The sequence below is a fragment of the Apaloderma vittatum genome, unplaced genomic scaffold, assembly GCF_000703405.1.
Source record: "Apaloderma vittatum isolate BGI_N311 unplaced genomic scaffold, ASM70340v1 scaffold5738, whole genome shotgun sequence".
Lineage (NCBI taxonomy): Eukaryota > Metazoa > Chordata > Aves > Trogoniformes > Trogonidae > Apaloderma > Apaloderma vittatum.
The window spans coordinates 16297-37825 of NW_009731127.1; the positions used below are offsets into that span (position 1 = coordinate 16297).

Consider the following 21529-nt stretch of genomic DNA (forward strand, 5'->3'; position numbering starts at 1 on the left):
TTTCATCTACGCATTACTCAAAGAACAGTTTCCATTTGCTGTGCTGCCAATTTTCACATCAAGTTTGTACCTCATTTTCATCTGCGCATTACTCGAAGAACAGTTTCCATTTGCTGTGCTGCCAATTCAACCACATGGCATTTAAGTGCTGAGGCAGCTCTATGCTAAAGATCATTACACACATCAGGATTAATAAATCGTCTGAATTGTAGATGGTGACTCCAAAGAGGTTTAAAAAATAGATCTCTGAAAAAATTTATTTAACTGGAACCTGATACTGCCTTTAAAGCCCATGACATTTTCCTGACTGTAGAGGATCCGTTTCTAGCCCTTATAAACTGAAAAGAAAATATGCAGGTCTTTCTCTTTTCCTAAATTTCCTTTTCCTTGGGCACCTAGAAACACAACATTTGTAATAAAACACTCACAACATATTTTGCCATATACAGTAGCCAGGCACCTATAGCCTATATACAGTGGCTCAGAGGCTGATGGAATCGACACTAACACGTCTTGCCAGGTGATCCATAAAATGGTGTGCTGGAAAAAGGATTTAGTTCCTTATAACAACAAGTAATCATTTGCTGACTGAAACTTCAAGAACTGGGTAAAACTGACACACAAAAAAACCTTACTTTAGTTCCTTTATGTTGTCAATTTATAAATTTTCCAAATATATTTACATCAGCGATTTTCTGGATTAAGGCATCTGAAGCCCATGAAGAAAATATACTCATTTCAGTCCATCTCAATACTATGTTATTCCAAAATAGCCTTGGGCAGAGAGTGATGCTGAATGAGGGGGAAGTCAATGGAGAATTGCTCCCTTTTCACTTTGCTAATCACGTCACTCTCATTTTGGGACTATTTTTCTGATGTGACAGCTTGGGGCCAAAACGGCTCCAAGAAAGCTGTGCTCTGCTAACACACCCAGAATGGTGCAAATTGGTAAAAACCAGTGGGAAACTTCTTAGATATCCAAGAAAACTTCATTTACAGTGAAACAGATTACACTTTCCTCTCCTTGCAGTTTTCCCTAACCCCACTCTGGCCTGACCTCTGCCCAAGCAAGAGCTGCAGCAAAGACAGTTGTGTTTCCGTAACAATTTGTAACTCTGTACACAGTGGCGGTTTGGGGAGGCTTCTGCAGGATTTGAAAATTCATATGGTTGTCAGCGACATTGCAGTTGTCAAGGACTCTAAAAACAAGGGAGATAAGAAAGGCAAGAAAGCAGCCTAGCATAACCAGCGGTTTTCCCAAGCACAGGTGTGTTTGAGTAAACATCAGCAGGACTGATAAATTCACTAAGAAATTAGGAAAGCAATACTGTCAAAGGCAATCCCTGAGAATTATGAGGCCATTAAAGGCACGGCTGATACTGCAGCGTGCTTTGATACCTGTGCTCTAGTTAGAAGTGAGGGCAGAGGTGACTTATCAAAAAACCACTCCCTTCCCAGATACAGGGCTACAAAACCTAGGATGATTATAAGAAATGTCAGCCTTAAGGTACTATGACAAAGGGTAAGAGCAATCATACAGTTCGTTAATATATGGCTGTGCGGGGCAAGGATATCAGACCACTTTGCAAATATCTATTAACTTTTCACCACACCCCTGGAGGAAATCAGTAACCGAGTATAAGAGGCAGAGGAAACGGAGGCATCAGAGAATCCCCAAATCCTGATTTCACTCTAAAACACAGACGCATGCTCATTCTGCAATCTCACAAAGTCAAGTGAACTCAGACCTTACAGGTGTGTCAAGGGATGCATGTATGGAATAAGGCCTTCATGGGAAAAAAGATCATATATGTGGTTTCATTGAGAACCGTAACAGGTCACGGCCTTCTCAGCCACTTACTTCATCAACAAAGAGCCGTGCAAAGGTTTGGTATTCCTTGCTGCTTGTGTTGCTAAAGCCCGGAGAGTATTTCACGTTTGTTATCCGTACCGTGCCACTAAGTTTCTGTACAGCTGTAAGGTGAGAAAAAGACAAAGACGTTTCACGGACCGTAGTTCACGGGCAAGTGTGTGACACACGAGGTATGATCAACTCATAACAGCAGAAGGCCAGCCCTCTGAAATGTAGCAAAAGTCCCAAATGTCAAAACACAGTCATCCAGCACCTTAGTCTGCCCTCTCTGAGCCCCAGATGACTCCCAGGAAGAGCACTGACCACCTGTAGCACTTGTATCTGCCAGCTCTGCCTTGGACACTCTGGAGCATCTGAAATGTTGTGCTCCAGTTTGTTCAGGCACCTGAATTGCTGTCCTAAGCACAGCTAGCTGTACCAGCTCCTCCTACATGCAACGGGGAGACATCAGTCCTTCCAGAGGGGAAATCACTGCAGCACCAAAGTCCCCCATTTGACCTCAGAGGAAGGCTAGGCAGCTGCCTGAGATTAGACATCTACATTTTAGACAGCTATTGTAAGATAAGATGAACCCCATCAGGGTGTACACTTCCTTCCTGAGGTTGTATCTGCTGAATCACACTAAGGCAGTCTCAAATGTCCTGATTTCAGCTGTATATAAGGTACCAGGTTTCAGCCCAGACTCCTATACTGAGATTTAGTCTCCCATATTAGCTGCTTTTTTCTGCAGGAGCAAGAATTGAAACACAGGGCTCTGCGTAAATGCTGTGGACCATGAAATTATGTTTACATGTTGCATCAAAGCTGGTTCTAGTCGCATTGGGGACAATAATCCTTTGAACTAGGACAGGTACTAGAGGAAAAGAAATAGTCATAAAGCAAAGCTTTGCAAGGGAGAGGAGAAAGTTGTGCCTGCCTAAAGCAAGTCACCGAAGCAGGCTTCCTTTATCCCAGCATACTTCTGATCCCTTTTGCTTTTTGCTGTGGCTTGCCCTGTCATGTAAACATAGTTATTTAGGAGACAAACCACATTGAGTTATCTGCTGGTGATGGAGGAAAATGTTCTGAACAATTTCCAAATGGGAAAAAATTATCAAAAAACAAAAAAAAAGCCCAACAGCAGCTATTTAAAAGACCCGACAGACCATGAAGGGTTGGCTGAGGTTGACACTCCAGGTCAGAGAAGTTGCCACAAGGAGGAGCTATGTGTTAAACTTCATCAAATATGGATTTTTGCCATCTGAATTTCCTTTACCCACTATGGTGGCTCTTCCTCTCGTTCCCCAGGCCTAATCCCTTCACAAGCTTCTTTCCCAGCAGAAACACTTGGCTGAATATTTGATTCATCAGGAAAAGAAAATAAATTTTTATAAACTGAATTTGTTGGTGTAGCATTCTTTGATCCCTTTTCCAGCTAGAAGAGAACGACCTTTGCTTTTTTGCTGGTCAAAATTTGCTACTTTGATGGAGCATTTTAAAATTAATGTGTTTTTTTTTATTTTCATTTTTTAAAAAATAAAAAATCACACCACATTTTTTCTATTTTCCTTACATTGAAAGGGAGCAAGGAGAACACAAAGCAAGGCAGTAAATGGAGCTTTTCACTTCAGGACAACATGTTTGGTCAAAAATTATTTGTCTCCTCCATTTGGCCACCAAGGCCCCAAATCAGTTATTTGCCCAGCTCTGCTCACAGTTCTCACCCACACCAGAGAGAGCGAAGGATACAGTATGAAGAGAGAAGACAAAAGCTCAATAGGGGCATCTGCTGCCCAGAGCTGAACAGGACTGGAGAATTTGACGCTGTAGTACTGGTGATCAGGGATGATGATGCAAGAGAGGCTGGAGAAGCAGCAGAGTTGGCCTTACATGGCTGAAAAAGAGGTTTTCCAGCAAGAAAGGTATGAAGGAGAATCAGAAGAGGGGCTGGGTGAGTGAAGATCCTCAGGGAGAGGAGATCATAGGGGAGGAGAAGAGAAAAAAGCAGAGAGGAGTGCAGTTTGGGACTGGAGAGGTGTGGAGGGCATGAGAAGCAGAATAAAGACAAGCAGAAATAAAACTGAAATAGGTATCACTTCCTAACACATTAAAAAAGAACAAAACCAAAAAAAACCACATTTAGTGATGGGCAGAGACAGCAGCATTCCTATCCCAAACAAAATCATAATTTAAAAAAGGAATCTAATTTTGACCTTGAAATATGATTCAGCTCCAATCAGCTGAAAAATCTCCTAATTAGCTGCAATACATCTGCCCAAACCCAAAAGATCAAGCCCTCCCAGCAGCCTAGTTACTCTCAATTACAGCTCTCAAAAAAGTGGCTCACAGGTTTCCACGCATCTCCTGCCCAACAGGGGATTTGCAGGGCTCTGCCTAATCCACCCTCCACTGAGAGGAATAGGAAGGAAGCTCTCGTTTTCCTTCCTGGGTCTCTAAGGTGGCTGCTGCTGCAGTATCCTGGTGTCAGAGCATGAAGGAGAAATCAAGATGTGTGGCAAAGGGACAAGCAGCGTATGTTTCGATGAGCCATGCTCAATGCGCTGTATGATTTGCTTCATCTGCTTTGAGATGAAGAAATGTAACAGGGATCAAACTAACTGCCAAACTATCAGAAAGAGAAATTTTTTTGACATGCTGACTTTGGAAAAAAAGTGCTGATTCCTGCACAAAAATAATTCTGACATAGGAAAACTATTTTCACGTGTTTTCATCCCAGACCACTGATTCCAACTGCATCTTTCCTGACTCTGAGTGTGGCTTTGCTTCTCATGCAGCCAAATTACCACATGTGCAGGTCCCTGCCCAACGCATACTCACTGCGATCCATGGCTGGGCCTGCCATTGGGCTGGGAGCTGGGGAAGCACCTGGCAGAACTGGTGACTCCAGGGTTTTCTCAGACCAAGAACGGTTCTCTCTTCCCATCTCTACCTGTGCTCCAACAGTGGTGTTGAGGGTCGGAACATCAGCATCCCCTGTGGCTGGCAGAGCAGTACCAGGGCCATCATGAGAGTTGCCTTGAGGTACACCAAAAGCTGTGTGGCCTCTGGTGGTAGTAAAGGCTGTTTCATTTGGAAACACCAGCAATGGCAAACTGAGTTGGTCTTGCCCAGCTCTGCCTGAGGGAGCGTTTGTGAGAGCAGCATCTCGCTGTGATGCCCCTAGGGAAACCTCTGCCACAGAGCTTTGCCGTGATGGGCTTACAGCCATGTGCCACGCCGAGCTCACAGACAGTTCCTTGCCAGCTGCGACCTCCATGGCCGTGGGGCTGTTGTCCCTGCTGAAGCCCATCTGCGGTGCTGGGCTTTCGTCCCAAAGGGCCAGAGGAGCATTGGTGGGAAAATGACCACGGGGCACTTTTTTGTCACCCAGGGGCAGTGCGGGAGGGAGGTGTATGGCAGTGCTCATCTCAGAGCCTATGGCAGCCATCATCTCAGTGGTGACAAGGGAAGCAGGATCTGTAAGGCTCACTTCTTCAGGAGCAAACTTGGTGCTGTTTGTTCCTTCAGGAGCCATCGTTTCAGCGAGAAGGTCCACAATCTCACCTGTAACAAAGAAAACACACGTTGAAATGGGACCTCAGACTGGATGAGGAGGCACTAGGGTATGACCTGAAAATGAGATTGAGAACACTCAGCCACACGTAATAGTGTTGCAGATGCTACAGAAGCAGGTCTTGGATATTTCGTTATCACGTTGTTGCATATAGACTTTTACAGTGTTGAATCTGGCTTGTGCCTACGCAAAGAAGCAGATTTGATTCCTGAGTGTTCTCTTCTGGTTGGCAGATCATGGATCATTACAGTGGGACGAAATTAGCTGCAGACATACCAAAAGAGGAAAAAGTATGTTTCTTGTTGCTCAGCAGTCAGTTATTAGGCAGATCAAGGAGGACCTCAGAGAGATTTCATTTGATGATATATATATATATATATGTATATAATGTTCAACTTCATGTTCAAGGACAGATCGTACGTATTCCTTCAGACAGAGGCTGCAAAGATGCATCTATATACATGTTGTGTGCTATATAAACAGATGCAATAAAAGCAGAGGTAAAAACCCACAGCCTTTCATGGCAAAGGGAACCTATGAGCCAGTCTTCTGCTCACCCTCACAATTTCTTCCAGGTCGAGACGGATTGGTATCCATGGTTGTCTTGCATCTGCACAGGTATGACCCCACCAAATTGGTGCACTCTGCAAACACAGAGCAGTCATTCTCAGCGTGAGAAGCACATTCATCCCAATCTGTAAGACCAAAATCAGAACATCAGTCAGACAGCTTCCCTTCTTGCTGCATTAAGCTAGAAATAATCATAAAGTAGTAATTTCTTCAGTTTTGAATTTATTTTTCACTGTTTGCCTTACAGCCAAGTTCTGAGTGACACAGAGCTCAGTCTGTGTTGTTATTCTTTCACACAAAAATCACCCTTTGTCCCTGCATGCTGAAAAATATTTGCTTCAGGTAAAGATTTATTTAATTTTTTTTTTAGAAGTGAACACTTACTTGAAGTGAAAAAAAAATGTTGGTTTGTACTATCAAAATCATACATCATACCAAGTTCTGCTTACAGAACCTCCAGATACGTCAGGTAATTAATAGATCTGTTACCACTGGCTACTAGCAGATAGCATATTAAATAGAGACCTAATCCAAGTAATTTTCTGCTTCATAAAAAAGATAAATGCAAGTAATTCCCGTGAGAAGCACTCTTTGGTTCTTAACAAAGGAAGTGCTAACGGCAAAAAACTCCTTTTATAAAAGATTTTTTCTCAAAGGTAATACTGTAAAACTGTGACCCCCTTTCTGGTAGCATCAGAAAAAATATCGTGGTTCATCAAAGCATGAATATGCTCTAAGGAAGTTCCTTATGTTTAATTTCAGCTGCTCTGAACTGGTTAAAGATGCTTCTTTCATGGAGTTATAGGCCTATTTTATTTCCACATCTCTTCACTCTTAAGGGATTTAGATCTGGAGCCTTATATTACCATTTGCACTCTGTTACAGCAAACATGCGAAGGCCGAGTTAATGTTTTGGACATGAATAATCTCAGTGAATCCCATGTGACCCTTCCCTGTGTGCACTCCCTTGTCACACACCTTCATTGCCTCAGGGCTCTAAGTGAGGGAGAGTGGAAAACTAGACTGAAAACTGTCTTGGGACAAATAATTCCGATCAGAGGGTAGGAAACTGTTTTAAACAATGCATTATCTCAAGTGATTGTTCTGTAACTGTGCAGAGCTTAATCACTGTATTTATTTCTCCAAAACCTTGTTCTAGAAACAGAAAGAGCAGAACAGTTGTGTGCACACGCGTATGTGCACTCATCTTTCTGCTTGCAGACCGCCTTCCCCTTTTATATCCTCCCAGCTAATATTTCAATTCTTTTTTCATTCTTTCATGATTAGATAATTGTTGTATCCATGACTGTTTCCATTAGACAATTTCATGTGCCTGTGGCCAGCATCTACCTATTATGTTACAGCCTAAGCCACTTAGAGGGAATACAGAAATATGCAGGATTGAATAAAGCACCAGAAACGACAGTGCTCTCATTAACGCCTTATTATGCTATGAAGTAATCGTGACTCTTGATGGCTTCAAACACCATCTGAGAGTTGCTCCTGTGCTAATTGCCAAATAACTTACATTCACTGGCTCCCTTGTCTCTGTGGGTTTCCTTTCTCATCACTTAGCATGGCTTTCTAAGCAAATTCCTTCACCTCTGATGGCCACATTCAATCATGCACCAGGGCAAAGCACTTAGGTTCTCTTCTCAGGGCTCACTGGCACTAGTACATCACTCATGCATGTACTTACACATGCTGCTCTTTTTTCCTCTATAAAAATTACATCTCAGCCAAGGTGTTCTCTGTCCTCTCTGCACCCTTAGCCTCTCTCTGGCCTTTCAAGTTTGGCAAGTGCCTTTCCCACACACATACCTCAGCCAAGATTTCTAGTCCAAAAATTATTTAAGAAACGCCCTTGTGTTTGTTCTGATTATCCATTATACCTATAAGAGGTACATGCCGTGAGTAAAAAGCTGTGCAATTCCTTGCCCAGTGATGTCGCAGATGTTAAAGGTTTGCATGAATTCACAGGCAACTCATGAAGGAAAAACCCAAAGAAATAGTTTTGGATTCAGGGAGATCTGGAGCTGAAAACAGCTGGTGGCTAGGAGAGTATTAGTGAGAGGCATTGTCTATACTTGCTGTATTCTTACACTTCTCCAGGAATTGACTCTTGGCTGCCACTGAGAATGTGATGTTGTGCTAAATGGATCATGGGCCTGTCTCAGTACACATCCTTTTCTCTTTGCTTACCATGCCTCACACAACAGTCAGACATTTTAGTGTCTCTATTCATCACAGCAGTAAACTTAGCAATTTATGGGTCCTCAAAAAGAGATGTAATTGTTCCTCTCCCTTCAGTTGTGCTATCCCTTCTGACTTCTCATCCTTGCCATTTCACAGAATCGTTTAGGTTGGAAAAGACCTTCAAGATCATAGTGTCCAACCATGACTGCAGTAATGCCAGGTCCATCACTAAACTATGTCACTAAATACCTCTTTTAAATACCTCCAGGGAGTTTTCAAAGTTGAATTCCCTGCCCTGCCACTGTCACTAAAAGAAGCACATCATAGCCTTTTGGTGGCCAGGCTTCACAGAGGATCCAGTTGGCATTGCTCCACTGGTGCAACGGGATCTGTGAGGAATTACTGCCAAAGGGCACATCCCAGGGCTCTCAGAGGTCAGAAAGCAAAACAGTCCATTATACTAACCTTTCCTTCATGTGCTGCACTTCTTTGCCTTATTTTCCACATTTGACTTTAGGAAGCTTGTGTTAAACAAATCCTTGTTTGGGCAGAGCTAAGAAATAGAGCCCTTTTCTCTACCCCTAAGGAGGAGTGGAGGAACTGCTGTACTCTTGGCTAAGAGTGGTGCTGCTGGGAGACACCTGGTTTTCTGCAATTAAAGTAAGATTCCAGAGGTATTGCCTTCTTCCTCCTCACTCTTTCAGTCTCAGGACTCATAACATTTGTATTTTGGCACACATCAGCATCTTGCAATTCAGTACCTGCCACCACTGTGACATTTGTAGGCTTCACGTGCAATTTGTATCTTCTGTATTTTTCCTGCCCCGTTCTCCTTAACCGCCATACACTCTACAACTCCGGAGGAAGTTTTCCTCAATTACAGCTTTTAAGGGCTCAGCACACTGGTAGAGAAAAGTAATGAAGTCTCTCAGCTTTTGCAACTTTCTGAACTCTGGCTGGCTTTGTCTGCTTGGGAAACCTGAAGCCAAAACTTAGCCTTTTGAAGATAAAAATTGTGATTACTAAAGATCAAACAAAAGCCTAGTTTAACATAAATTCCATGTGTGTTTCTTTAGTCCTTTTCTCTTAGAGGACATTTGGGAATTTCTCTGGCTGGATTTCTATAGTGAAGATGTTAGATTTCTTTTCTTAAAACCTAGCCCAAATATAGCCTCACAGTCTTGAAGCACAGAACTGTCTAGAGGGCATGCGTATCTAAAGGCTAGAAATACACCACAGTAATCCTATCTGCAGTTCAGTGGGAGAAAGATATGGCTAACTTTCAACTGCTCAAAATGAGGAGGAGGAAGAAAATTAATAGGGAAACCAAGGGCTCCGCTCCTCCTTAAACACAGTGGAGGGAAGAAGTGCCTGCAGGTCTCTGGGGACAGCCAACACCCCTTTCATGGACCCTTTCTGGGCTTATGGATAAAAGCCTACGGGGGAGTTCTCACCTCAAGGTTTTCCCTCCAACAAACCACATACTTTGTCTCTCTATAAAGTACTTTTTGTGAAGAATGCTGGTGATACTGTGCATGTATTTCTTTTCTTGTTAAACAAAATAAAACATAAATTACCTTCTACTGCAGTGTTTTGCTGATCTACCATGAGCACAGAGCCATTGTAAAGGTAAGAAAGCATTGGGGCAAATGTGGAGACATCGACTGGAAACTCGGGATCCTGCACAGTTATTCTGAGACTCACAAGGATGCTTCCAGCTTGCAGGGATTCAGTCTGCACTTTTAGCTTCCCAGATTTGTATAAAGTAGAAATGTTGGGTGGAAATGAATTTTCAAGCTGAGGAAAGGGAGAGAAGCATCGACAATTAGGCACTGAACAGGAATAGCTCACTTTAAAACTGGATTATAGTGGTAGCGTTTTAAAGATTTATATAGGCACAACACAGAAAACGTTGCAAAAAAGAAATGTGTCAAAGTGTTCCAGAAATCTTACTTTTCAGAGATTATTGAGGCACAGTGGAGTATGAGTCTCCTTGGTGCGGCTAGGTACTTTTGAAAACAGTACCCATCTGACCACTGGTCTTACAAACCAAATTTCATTTTGGCTCCTTCTGCCCCTGTTTGCCTGCATCAGAGCTGAACTGGCTTGTTAAGCCTGCAAGCAGCAGACCCTTGACATTAGCCCTGTATGTCATGTAAACTTTTTGTATCACCAGTGTTCTCACTCTCACCAGTGTTCTCCCAGACACTGAAACCTGGTGGTCTCCACTGTGACTGGAGCAGAGTCTGGCTTGATTTTGGCTACTATCCAGAAGTACCCAGGCAGAGCTTGACACGTAACATCAGCCAGGGGCCAGTCCCAAAGGGCAATCTGAACATGACCATCATCCTTTGGAAGATCCAAGTGCAAGAAAGCAGGCTGGATTTGAGAGTACCAGGATAAAAGTTTTCCGTAGCCATATTGGCCTGAGGCCATCCAGAGACTCCCCAGTTCCTGCCAGCCTGTTTATATGGCAACAACAAGGAGGGAAGAGGGGCAGCTGTGCCTATGAGGAGGAGAAGGTGGGTCAGGTGACCCAAATGGATCACAATTACATCAAGGTTGATTACCAAACTGGTAAGTAGACACGTCAGTATTGAATAAATGGTGTTACTCTGAACATTAAAGCTGGCGTACTGCTGTCAGTGTCTGAGCTGTGCAGGAGTTGGCAGTTTTACTTTACATCTCTAGAGGGCATCTCCTTGCTTGAGGTTTTTGTTCCTACACAGACCTCAAAGCATGCCTTTGAGCACGCAATGCAGTGCCATAAATCAATGCACCTTTGTTCCTGTTTGGTCAGACTTTGCTCCAAAATTCCCACAAACAAGCTGTTTAACTGGTCTAAGCTCACATCAGGTTGGGGAGGCAAGAAAATAGGAGAGAGGAAGTGAGAGGGGGATATGCTCCCAAACACCCAAGGAGGCAGAAGCAACTCATATGGGCAATGCTCCTTTTCCTTCCCAGTCCCGTAATGCAAATTAGGTCTGCATTCATCTCAGAGAAGATTCACTCACAAAACCCCTCCTGTGCAATAAAAGCCAACAATTTGCAGCTATGGAAGATGAAATCATTTCAGGAAGTTTGGCTTGCAATTTCTCATGAGCAAATGTCTCTTCAGTGCTGCCTTTGAAAGCACAGCTCCATTATCACTTTTTTCATCAGATTTATATTCATATGTGTTTAAGAATCACCCTTTGTTTTGGAAAAATCTCATTTTGGATGGAGATTCCAATTCCTCTCTACAGGACGTCTTCTCTACAGAAAAGCTTTAAGAGACTGCTGCATCTGAAATGCCCCTGTTGTTTGAGAAGCTGAGAGCTGGTAATAGTGACTCAGGACTCAAGTTCTGTTTATGGCTGATTACACCTGAGCATGGACAGTGGCTACGTGTGCGCGTGCAATGAATGGGGCTGAAGAAGAAAGCCTGACCTGGTCACTCTTCCTTAAAGAAGAAAAAGCTTTGAAAACAGTCAGACATTTATTGAGAAGACAACGCTGAAATGAATGCCAGCAATGTCACTTCAGTAATCCATTAAAAAGCTTCAAGTCAGTTTAGTGTGAGTTTACTGCCAAACTAAAGATTGTAGGAAATGAGTCCCTGTTGCATGCCTGCACTTTTAATTCCTTTGCTCCTCTGTAGAGGAAAATTCTCGTTGTCTTCATTGCTAATAAGGTCAAAGGCTGGATCTGTCCAGTCAATTGAATTTTGTTTTAATTATAAAGAAAGGTCACAGGAAACAGTGTGACGATTTTCAAGGGATATTTCAGCCAAGCGTAAAATCTTCTATTTTATTAAATAAATTCTAAAATAAATAAAAGAATATATTACCCACAGATATTTTAGTATTACCTCCGTAAGCAACAGTTTTGAAAATTCTTTATATGCTGAGCTGCTGGCATTGTGGAAATCATCACTGAAATTGTAGTTGAGAATCCTCATAGTAACACCAAATATCTTGGCCTCTGTAGAACACAATGTTAAAATACACACTGACAAAGCAGAAGAGGAAAGGATTTAGTTAAAACTGGTGTACCCAGACCAAAATCTCAGATAATGGAGAAGGTGTGGAGAAGGCTGAGAAAGTTTGATATTAAACCAAGAATATAAAGTCAATACTCTGCTACAAGCTTCAGATACATTTGCATCAGGTCCATAAAGATATTTAGGCACCTAATTATAACTGCATGAGAATTGGGTATATACATATCTTTGTGGATATGACTCTACATAACTTCTGCATTTGAGTTACATACAGAGTTGAACTGCCTGTGAGTTCATCTCTGGTCCACCAGTCACAATTATTATTTTTTTCCCTGAACTTGGCAGCATAGATAGCAATTAAACTGAAAATAATAACAAAAAAACATGCATGCCACTTCTTTGTCTAGTGACCCCTGGTAGAAAATGTACAGGGCACACAAGCTGAAACCAAGAGCCAAGGAATCTGTAACCACTTTAACCTGTATAAACAATCTGAGGTTGTTACCCTTCAAACTGGTCTTTGTAAAACTTTCTTTTTCTCAAGGGCTTCAACTTCATAATGTGAAGTTCAGCCCCCTGTTTCCATAACCACTCGACCTCCTACTTTCCTTCTACAAAGGGAGTAATTTCCTTCTGACCCAAACTGGAGTCATTTCACATCTGATCAAAGGGAAGGCTCTTACAGATAAACATAAACAGCAGCATTCTCACAGTATTAAATAGTTCACTGCATGTGTATTGAATAAGATGGGGAGAGATCTATTTTGTATTTGCATGAAGGCTTAGGAAATAATTTAAGGATAAAGAAAAAGCAAAATTACACTTGATCAACACACTAGGGTCTCAGGGAGCCAGCTAATAGAACAATAGCTAACTGAATAAAATCTGGCAGGTATTTTTCAAGCTTTCTTGCACAGTCTTTTTTATTTCCTTTAATCCTAGTCACTCACAAACAAACAGCTAAATCTGGCCTTCTTCCCCTGGGCACTCATGTTAGCTCAGCTGAGCCCTTGACAAACCAGTTGCCTGGATTTATCACTGGCCACAGCTGTCAACTAGGAAAAAAGAGACCTGATGAGAGATGGGTAGCAGCAGAATGCAGTGCCAAGCACAAAAAGAAATGCACTGTAGTGTACCCTGATATCTGTAATAGTCTTTATCAACTAAGGCCAGAGCTCTTTTGCCCGATAGTTCAGGTTGCATAAATGTTGAGATAGAGGAGAGAAAAAGTGCTGAAGGAGGTGGGAAATGGAGTTCAGGCGTAACCAGAAGGATGACTGCTGAGCTGCAAGGGAGTGGAGAAGGCGACAGGGCAGAGAGAAAATGTATATATATTTTAAAGTGGCTATTTACCTGTTTTAACATTTTGACGGGAGATTCTGGTGTTTCCACAGGTCTCATAGCTGATCTCTACCGAATACATCACTCCTGCTTCCAGTTGACACACATCCACTTTCATTTCCTCCGTCTTCAGGTTTTGTACAATCTCTTTGCCCTTGAACACTTGGACTTGGAAAGTATGGTTCAGAGTAGAAGTGACATGCCAGGACATTTCAAAACTGTCACTGGTAACACTAAAGATTTGGTGGTTTCTAAATGCAGAAGGATCTATCGTAGTCCCAGGAAGAATCATCATAGAAAAAGCAACATTTCATTTTTAAGGCACTGTGTTGTTCTAAATCTATTATAGACAAGCATTTTGATAATCAATAGCAGAACCTCCACTTTACATTGTGTGAGGACAGAATCTGCCCCTTTCACACTACCAGGTCCCCTCATCCATGAACAATCCCTCTAGAGTGATTAACTGAGTGCTTACTCTTTTTAGTTCCTTATATGTGAATCTCTAGTAACAGTAATAATCAGCCAGTAAGCCACAGGTTCAAGCAACAGGAATAAGTTTGGAATACTGAATTTCTGCGTTCAACATACGTTGACACCTGCTTTGCCTCTTGTCCCTTCAGTCATCAAAATGCACCTCTTCAGGCAAAGGCTGCCTTGATTTATGCCTGGAAAAATCCCACAGACCCCAGCTTATGGAGGCTGAGGGCAGAGTGGTGTGGAGCGTTTCACCTATTTATGCCACTCCAGTCCAGTGCAATTATTGTCATATCAATGAGAAAAGACAGGGCCCTTCAGAAATGATTCCTCTCCTCAAAGGAGGAGGAGGTGTCTAAAATGGGTAGGATGAATTGCCCTCCAGCAAAGCCTGTCTCTGCTAACTATATAGAGAACCCAGACTAGACACTTCTCCTGTCAGGGGATCAGGTGAGATGAACATCATCCCCCACACTAATCTAAAGACCATGGCATGCTACTGCCACAACTCCAATTCTTTCATGGTAATGGTTAGCCTGAAAAAAAAATTTGTTTTATTAAATTGTTTCAGTAGGACACAATTATTTCAAGGACTCTGAGCCAGGTGGCTGCCAAACACCCCCAAAACCATACTGCCCCTGCACTTCGGTTTAATTCCTCTAACTTCAGCATGGATCAGCAGCTGTGGATGAAGACAAAATGTATCCAGTCTATCTCTCTGGATTAGGCAAAGAACTACTTAAAGCTATTTCCTCCCGCAAGAACAGGATGTTGTTACAAGGATTGTGATAACAAATCTACTGGGCTTTTTTCCCGTCATAGTCCCTCAGACAGCTATCATGTATCAGGGAGTGTATTCACAAAGGTTGACTCCAGTGTAGGGTAGCTGTGGCCAACCTCCCTGACTTACGTCTCCCACCAACATCTTCATAGACTCGAAAGCGAGAGGCCTGCATCCCAGTGTCTTTGGCCAGGAGCTTCTGTGGTTGGTAGCAGATCCTGTTCCAGGACAAGCTGGGTCCAGAGTGACTGAGCAGTACTGCCCTTGCAGAGCCTTCACTGGATTTTTTTATGCCAGAGGATTATCCAGCACAAGCCCTATGATGGGACCTGCACTTGAACTGTTCACCAGGCACAAGCGGCTCAAGAAGCCAGCATGGCCACCTCCACTTCCAGGAGACCAGTTCCCTTCAGTAGTCATGGCAATAACAGCATTACAGACCCTGATCCAAACGTCCTGTTGGGGAAGCCTCTCTTTCTCTGTTTCCATAGGTGAAGATTCACTCCCAAACTATTACCAGCTTCTGTGACTCAAACATGCCCCAGGACCAAGGGATCAAAGAGCAGCTGAATTAAAAGCACGACAATATTAATTTAAATCCAAGGTTACTTACAGCACCCAGCATCTGTAGATTGGCTAGTCATGGACAAGAGACTTGAATTACTTATAGACAGAGAGCTATTACTAATGTTAATGAGATCCAATGCTGAACTTGATGTAGTAGATGATGCCAGACCTAGGGGGAAAATGGAATTATCAAAGAGTTGAAGCATTCCTAACAAGGCAAATCCAAAATAATACCATTCATGTTTTCCACAGCTGAAAAGTAGAAACTGAAAAGTAGAATTGATACAAGTATAAATGAAAATAGAAATATTAGCATATTACAAAAGCATGAAGTAATATCTTATCTTAATTTTTGAGATTAAAGGATTGTAAAATTGTTTTCTAACTAAAGCATTGAATCTGCAAGTACTCATTTATCTCACTATCTTTAAGCCCATTATCAGGCCCATTGATGTCTGTGGACTGTGAGTACATGCCTCCATATTTTGCTGAACTGGTACTGCAGAGTATTATTTCACCCACTGGCAAGCTCAGTCTGCCTCTAACAGAGGACCCCAATTAATCCAGGATGGGATTACACAACCACTGAGTCCCAGCTGCAGTCACGCAGTCAAAATGGGAAGGAGAGTTCACGTATAAACAGCGTCACTAATCGTATTTCCCCAGGAGGCTGGAGTGATGCACTGACACTGAGTCAATTGCTCTGAGAAGCATTTGAAGGGTCTGAAGCTAGAGGGTCTGACATATGAGTGAGGACAGCTGAGGGTAAGAAAACAGAAATAGCCAGATACTGTGATATATATACACTACATTTCAGTCAGAAATGTTCCCGAGATGAGACCTATGTTTCTTACCTTCCTTTCTTTGGCTCAGCTGGTGAGGAGTGATATCTGCATTTTCATGCTGAGGGTCGCAGCTGTAGTAACCCTCCAGATTTACACAGATGCTTTTCTCAGGACAAGTGTTGAATTCAGCATAGGAACATTCATTGACATCTAAGAAGAGGAACACATTTTGCACACATATTGATAGCAACATCAAGACTGATCTGCAATGCTGGCTCTGGATATGATAAATTCAGTGTAAATCTTCAGTAACTCTGCTGAAGCAACTCTGCGTGTATGTGAGTGCAATGAAATAAGAGTCCTGACATTCCTCAAAACAGTAAAAACCTTATCATTTTTTGCTCCAATACTTTGGAATAAGAGAACTGTTAGTGGCAGCTCCTGCTTACAGTTGCAGGACATCATCCAAACCTAAGAGGTGTCAGTGGCAGGATTAAGGAGGTCTACCCAGTGACTTCACTGAAAGTTGGACTGAGTTTTCAAAAGTAAACACAGAAGTGATGACAACAGTGCATATGGATGCATTTCAGGGGTGGAAATGGTAATGGCACAGTAATAAGTAGATTAAAATAATTTAAACCAAATATATTTAAATATTTACCTGACATTCAAAAAGCTGGTAGGAATACACTATAGCAATTAACAGGCTACAAATATGACTTGTGTCATGCAAGCTCCTGAAAGTAGCAAGAACACACTTTTTTTTAAGAGCCTGTTTAATACAATTAAAATTTGTGCTACAAATATGGACACGTTTGCCTTTTCATCTGAAAATGGGCTGTGCTATTAGGAGAAAATATATTTAATTGAATCAGCAATATTCCCCTCCAAAGTATTCACTTAAAAATTATTATAACTGCAACTCTATAATAGAAATGCTAGGGCCATATTTGTAAAGTTTACAAGATCCACTAAGCTATTTCTGAGAGCAAATTGGTCGTCACATAGATGAAATCCCATGTGAAAAGGGATGAAATCTGGTAAAAAATCTGCCCCCCATGACAGGATTATAATAAATAACCTTGCACTTCTGTATCAATCACTTCATATACACGCTTCACAATGTCCTTCAAGGAAGAAGAAACCTCCAGTAGCAGAACTGGCTGGTGCAGTCCAACAAGAACCTGGGAGGTCACTGTCCCAGCATAGACACCTGCACGGTTACTCTGGATATGGTGCACAGATGCATTCAAGGGCTGTAATGCACCAGTAACCTGGAAAACAGAGGAACAAACACTTCAGTATCTCATTCCTTTCCCAGCACAACTGTATGCCAATGAGGCATAATCTATGCAATGATCATCATAAAAATCTGAGTGTAGAAAGCATCAATTCAGAAACCATAGCAAAGTGGTATAATTTAGTTATTTGTTGATGCAAGGTGAGCTCTTCTTATTAGCATCACATTTCACAAGAGAGCTATGGTACAGTAATGCCAAGCTAAGGGAGGTGTGGAGCTGCTTGTCAGGTCTCAAATGCCTGAGCAGAAGGCTGCAACCCCAGAAGACATGGAAAAAGTCCTTTTGGCTTGTAATGCTTAAACATCAAAATCTCAATAGACAGACTATACGTTAGACATGCTATTACAATTCATCTGTAATAAAGCTGTCTAACACTTGTTACTTTAAGGATCTAAAATGAATGCTGGTAAAGGGAATAGAAAGAAAAAGAGTAAAGCAATAGGCTGAGGAAGAAGGCTGGGACTAAGAGCCACAGAGGGACCACAGGTCTGACCAAGTCATCACAACTGAGAGTCTGGAATGAGAGAAGAGACATAGTCGTGGCTTAGGCATTATGAGTCAGTGGAGCGGACAGGGTCTTGAAGACACTCCTCTGAGTAGCAGCTTATCACAAAGCTTCAGTTTATATTTTCTATTTCTTGAGCGTTTGGCTTTGCCACATCTTGCTTTAGATCAAGATACAGAAGTCTCACTAGATCCTTGCTTACCTTACTACAGAGTGACAGGACCAGGGTTTCTTGTGTTTTTTTAGGATGTGAGAAGGGGAAATTAAGGTATGAGGAAAAATTACACTCATGCAACATCCCCATGTTACCGCTGTCATTTCTGTTCTACTGTCCATCAGCACTAGTTGATGATGGGAGAAGGTACTTGCTACCTGCACACTCCCAGCTGGAAGCTGAGGAGTAGTAGAAATAAAAATGGAGGGAAACGGGGACTTGCCTTCTTAGGTACTTTTCAAAGACCACATCCAAGCCTCATTTCCTCCATGGCACGGTGATACATACCAGGGAAATGCTTTGGTTTATGGCCTGGAGGGTCTTTTTCCCAGTTCCTCAATCCGATTCCTAAACACAACTGAGATGAGAGAGAGAAGCCCCGTCTGAGCACGGCTGTAGTTCATAGCCTGGCTCTTTCTGCAGGGAAGCGTACCTCCTACATCTGCTAGGGCTGTTTTTCTTGGCTGCCTCGGACTCTTCCTCCCTGCCTTGCTGGGGATACGGGGGGGCACATTGTGCTGCTATAGTGTAGCCATGCACACGTTGCTGCCATGGCCACTGCTAATCCATGCGTGAGGCAGAGCCTGGGTCATACAGCAGAAGCATCACCCTGCTGTCTCCCCCATCCTTGCTTTTGTGGCAAGAATGGCAATGAAATGTCCTTGACCACGACACAGTTCCCTAACCTAATCATGAGGTTTCACAGCAAAACTTCTGGTGCTGCTGAGTCCACCTGCAATGTTCCTTATCAGAACACAGCACGCTTTGCAGGCCTTGAAAACCAGATCCAGTCGGTCATGGAGCCAAAACTGAACTGAGACGGAGCTGGAGCAAGCATAGCTTAAGCAGGAAAATAAAAGGTATTTCAGAATGTCTTTGACTTGCCCTTGGAAGAGACTGGAAAATTTACTAAAGAAGCTGATAAATCAACGTTGCTTGAGCTGCCTGAGGATACAGATGACATTCAGTAATTAGGAATAGATTGGGGCTAGAGACGCTGATCTGTCAGAATGAAGTGGGAGCGACTGGCTGGCGAGGTTACAGCCAGCACAGAGGACTAGGGAGCAACTGGTGGTTACTGAGTAACAGAAATGGGGACAAAATGAGCAACACAAGGGAGCATTCGTGCTTGTACATACCATGGAGTGCAAAAGGCGTGAATGATTCAGAAGGTGGGAATCCATTCTGACTAATTCATTAAAATCCATTTTCACAACTACTGTCACGTTGTACCAGAATTTTCTTCCTGAAGAGTACAAAATAAACCAACCAAGTCATCTGAGGTCTGATGCTATAGAAAGCGACAGAGCTATAGGAAGGCTCTGAGAAACCAAAGAAAACTTTAATTTGGCAAATATGAAGGGCCCACCTAGAGCCATCAGCTATGTCCTCATTCACCATATGCCGCAGGCAGCGGCACCAGCAAAGGAGAATAGGCCAAGGAAGTTCCACTGGACCTGCAGGTCGTGGGTGCAATATCATGGAATTGGTCCAAGTTCTTGTACTTTTTTAATGAAGGGTTATGGTAAGAGTTTTCCTGTCCACTCCCACCCTCATAAGGAAGAATTAAGCATATTTCTATTAGAAGCAGTCTTGAATTTATCAGTAACATACCCTCTGGCATTGGATCCACACAGCTTGCTCCTTTGGATGAGTTGCAGCATTTTTTAAGCCCTGGACATTCAGTATCGAATGTGCAAGGATAATCAGATGTTTCCATATTCTCCATTGGACAAATACCAGGTCTTGAGGAAAATACACTGGATCTATTGAGTGCTAAGTAACAAAAACATTTCCAAGAACAAAAAATATAGAAAATTGTTTCCATAAAATTGTGCTATTTAGTTTATAACAAACACCTCCTCATTTTAGAAGCACATCTGTTCTGAGTTTTTCATGGGGAGGAAATAGCAGCCTAAAATACTATTACTTCATTTCAAGAGTGTAAATGTTCTCATATTTTTCTCTTGTTCATGGCATTTCTGTTACAAGAATTTTGAATTGATATTTTTTCATTAATAATCATTGGTGGATGGTCTAATAGACAGAGAGAGGGAGGTTCTAAATGAGAAGATATTGAAGACCTGCAAACCAGAAAATATAATCAATGTCACCTATAACCAATTCAAATCATGTACAAGGATCAAAGGAAACAGGTGATGTCTAAGCTAGAAATCACGAGTTTTCATTTAACCTTTTGTTGTGACAAAGTTAACCTTTAGTTATAGCACTTGGAGACATTACGTGAGAGCAGACACAATGTTGTCCTCAAGTCCGTTCGAGTGCGTTACATGGAGGGACAGGAGAGCAAAACCGAGCCTGTGATCTGCACCCTGGCAGCATCCACTCTGTATCAGCTAACCACCCCACGCCAGACAGCCCTACACAGAGATGGCAACTGAGGCAGAAAGTTGCAGCACCACAAGCCAAGGGCAGACAGTGGAGCACATACTCTTCTCTGAAAGAAAAGAGAAAACATTTCTAAGCTTTGCAAATATTACTTTAACCCAGGCTCTCAACCATAGCTCCAAGCAATGCTCAGCTCTGGTCTTTCCAAGCAACCTGAAAGTTTTCTCTTTTCCATTCATTTCCCGCCTGCAAGTTTTTGGTCCTACAAGTTCTTGATCTGATACTGGGCAATTAAAGTCATCCACTGGACAGTCAGCCACATTGCCATAAAGAAACAGCCCATTAAGAGCAATGATTTAAAGACCATAGTCTGAGTCTTTTGGGAGCCCAAAGCATGCTTGTCAAGGGTCTCTGAAAGGTAATTAGAGAAAGCAAGCATAGCTTAATGATGGGTGTCCACAAAAACCTGCCAAACCTCACAAACTAGAGAACAGAGATGGCACTGAATTGAGGCCTCTCAGCAGCATGCAGGCTGCCTGCAGGTATGATTCCAAAGATTTGCATGCAGAATACACAGGACAGCAGTTTCCCACACTCTTATATTTGGTACACTATGTGTGTATACTTTGAGTGCACACAGTCAATGAGCACACACTTTAACACGGCTGTAACCATCTCTCAAGAAGGGTTGGTGTTAGGTCTACAAGAGCTCTAGATAGAAAATTAGGTGTGAGTACATCACCAGTGCCCTTTACAGTTCTGATCAAGTGAATCTTGGGGAGCTTGATACAAGCATCTAAATCCCTCCAGCTCTGTGATTCAGGTGCAGTTCAAGCAGGTTTGAGGTTCAAAGCAGCTCTTTTCCACCTACATCACTTTTTGGCATGTTTAACTCTGGTGTAAAAGATGTAATGAATCACATGCAATCTCAGAAAACATTATTGAACCCTGGCCGAGTGCCACGCTAGCCATTTATCTAAAATGAAAAGGTCATCATTTTCAGATCAGCGGAAACAGAGATGGATTCACATCACA

General features: G+C 42.4%; 1 protein-coding gene across 1 annotated transcript in view; it reads right to left on the minus strand.

Annotated features, from left to right (window-relative positions):
- Positions 1-21529, minus strand: part of UMODL1 (uromodulin-like 1) — a gene marked incomplete at its 3' end in the record, with an annotated part of 46186 nt that overhangs the window by 14199 nt on the left and 10458 nt on the right. Inside the window, exons 3-13 of the mRNA XM_009875072.1 lie at positions 19760-19921; positions 19285-19391; positions 17207-17399; positions 16195-16335; positions 15387-15509; positions 13528-13782; positions 12043-12155; positions 9770-9989; positions 5984-6121; positions 4691-5416; positions 1862-1974 (exon numbers count right to left, since the gene is read on the minus strand). Coding sequence (XP_009873374.1) covers positions 1862-1974; positions 4691-5416; positions 5984-6121; positions 9770-9989; positions 12043-12155; positions 13528-13782; positions 15387-15509; positions 16195-16335; positions 17207-17399; positions 19285-19391; positions 19760-19921 — 2291 coding nt within the window. The remainder of the gene's footprint in view (positions 1-1861; positions 1975-4690; positions 5417-5983; positions 6122-9769; positions 9990-12042; positions 12156-13527; positions 13783-15386; positions 15510-16194; positions 16336-17206; positions 17400-19284; positions 19392-19759; positions 19922-21529) is intronic.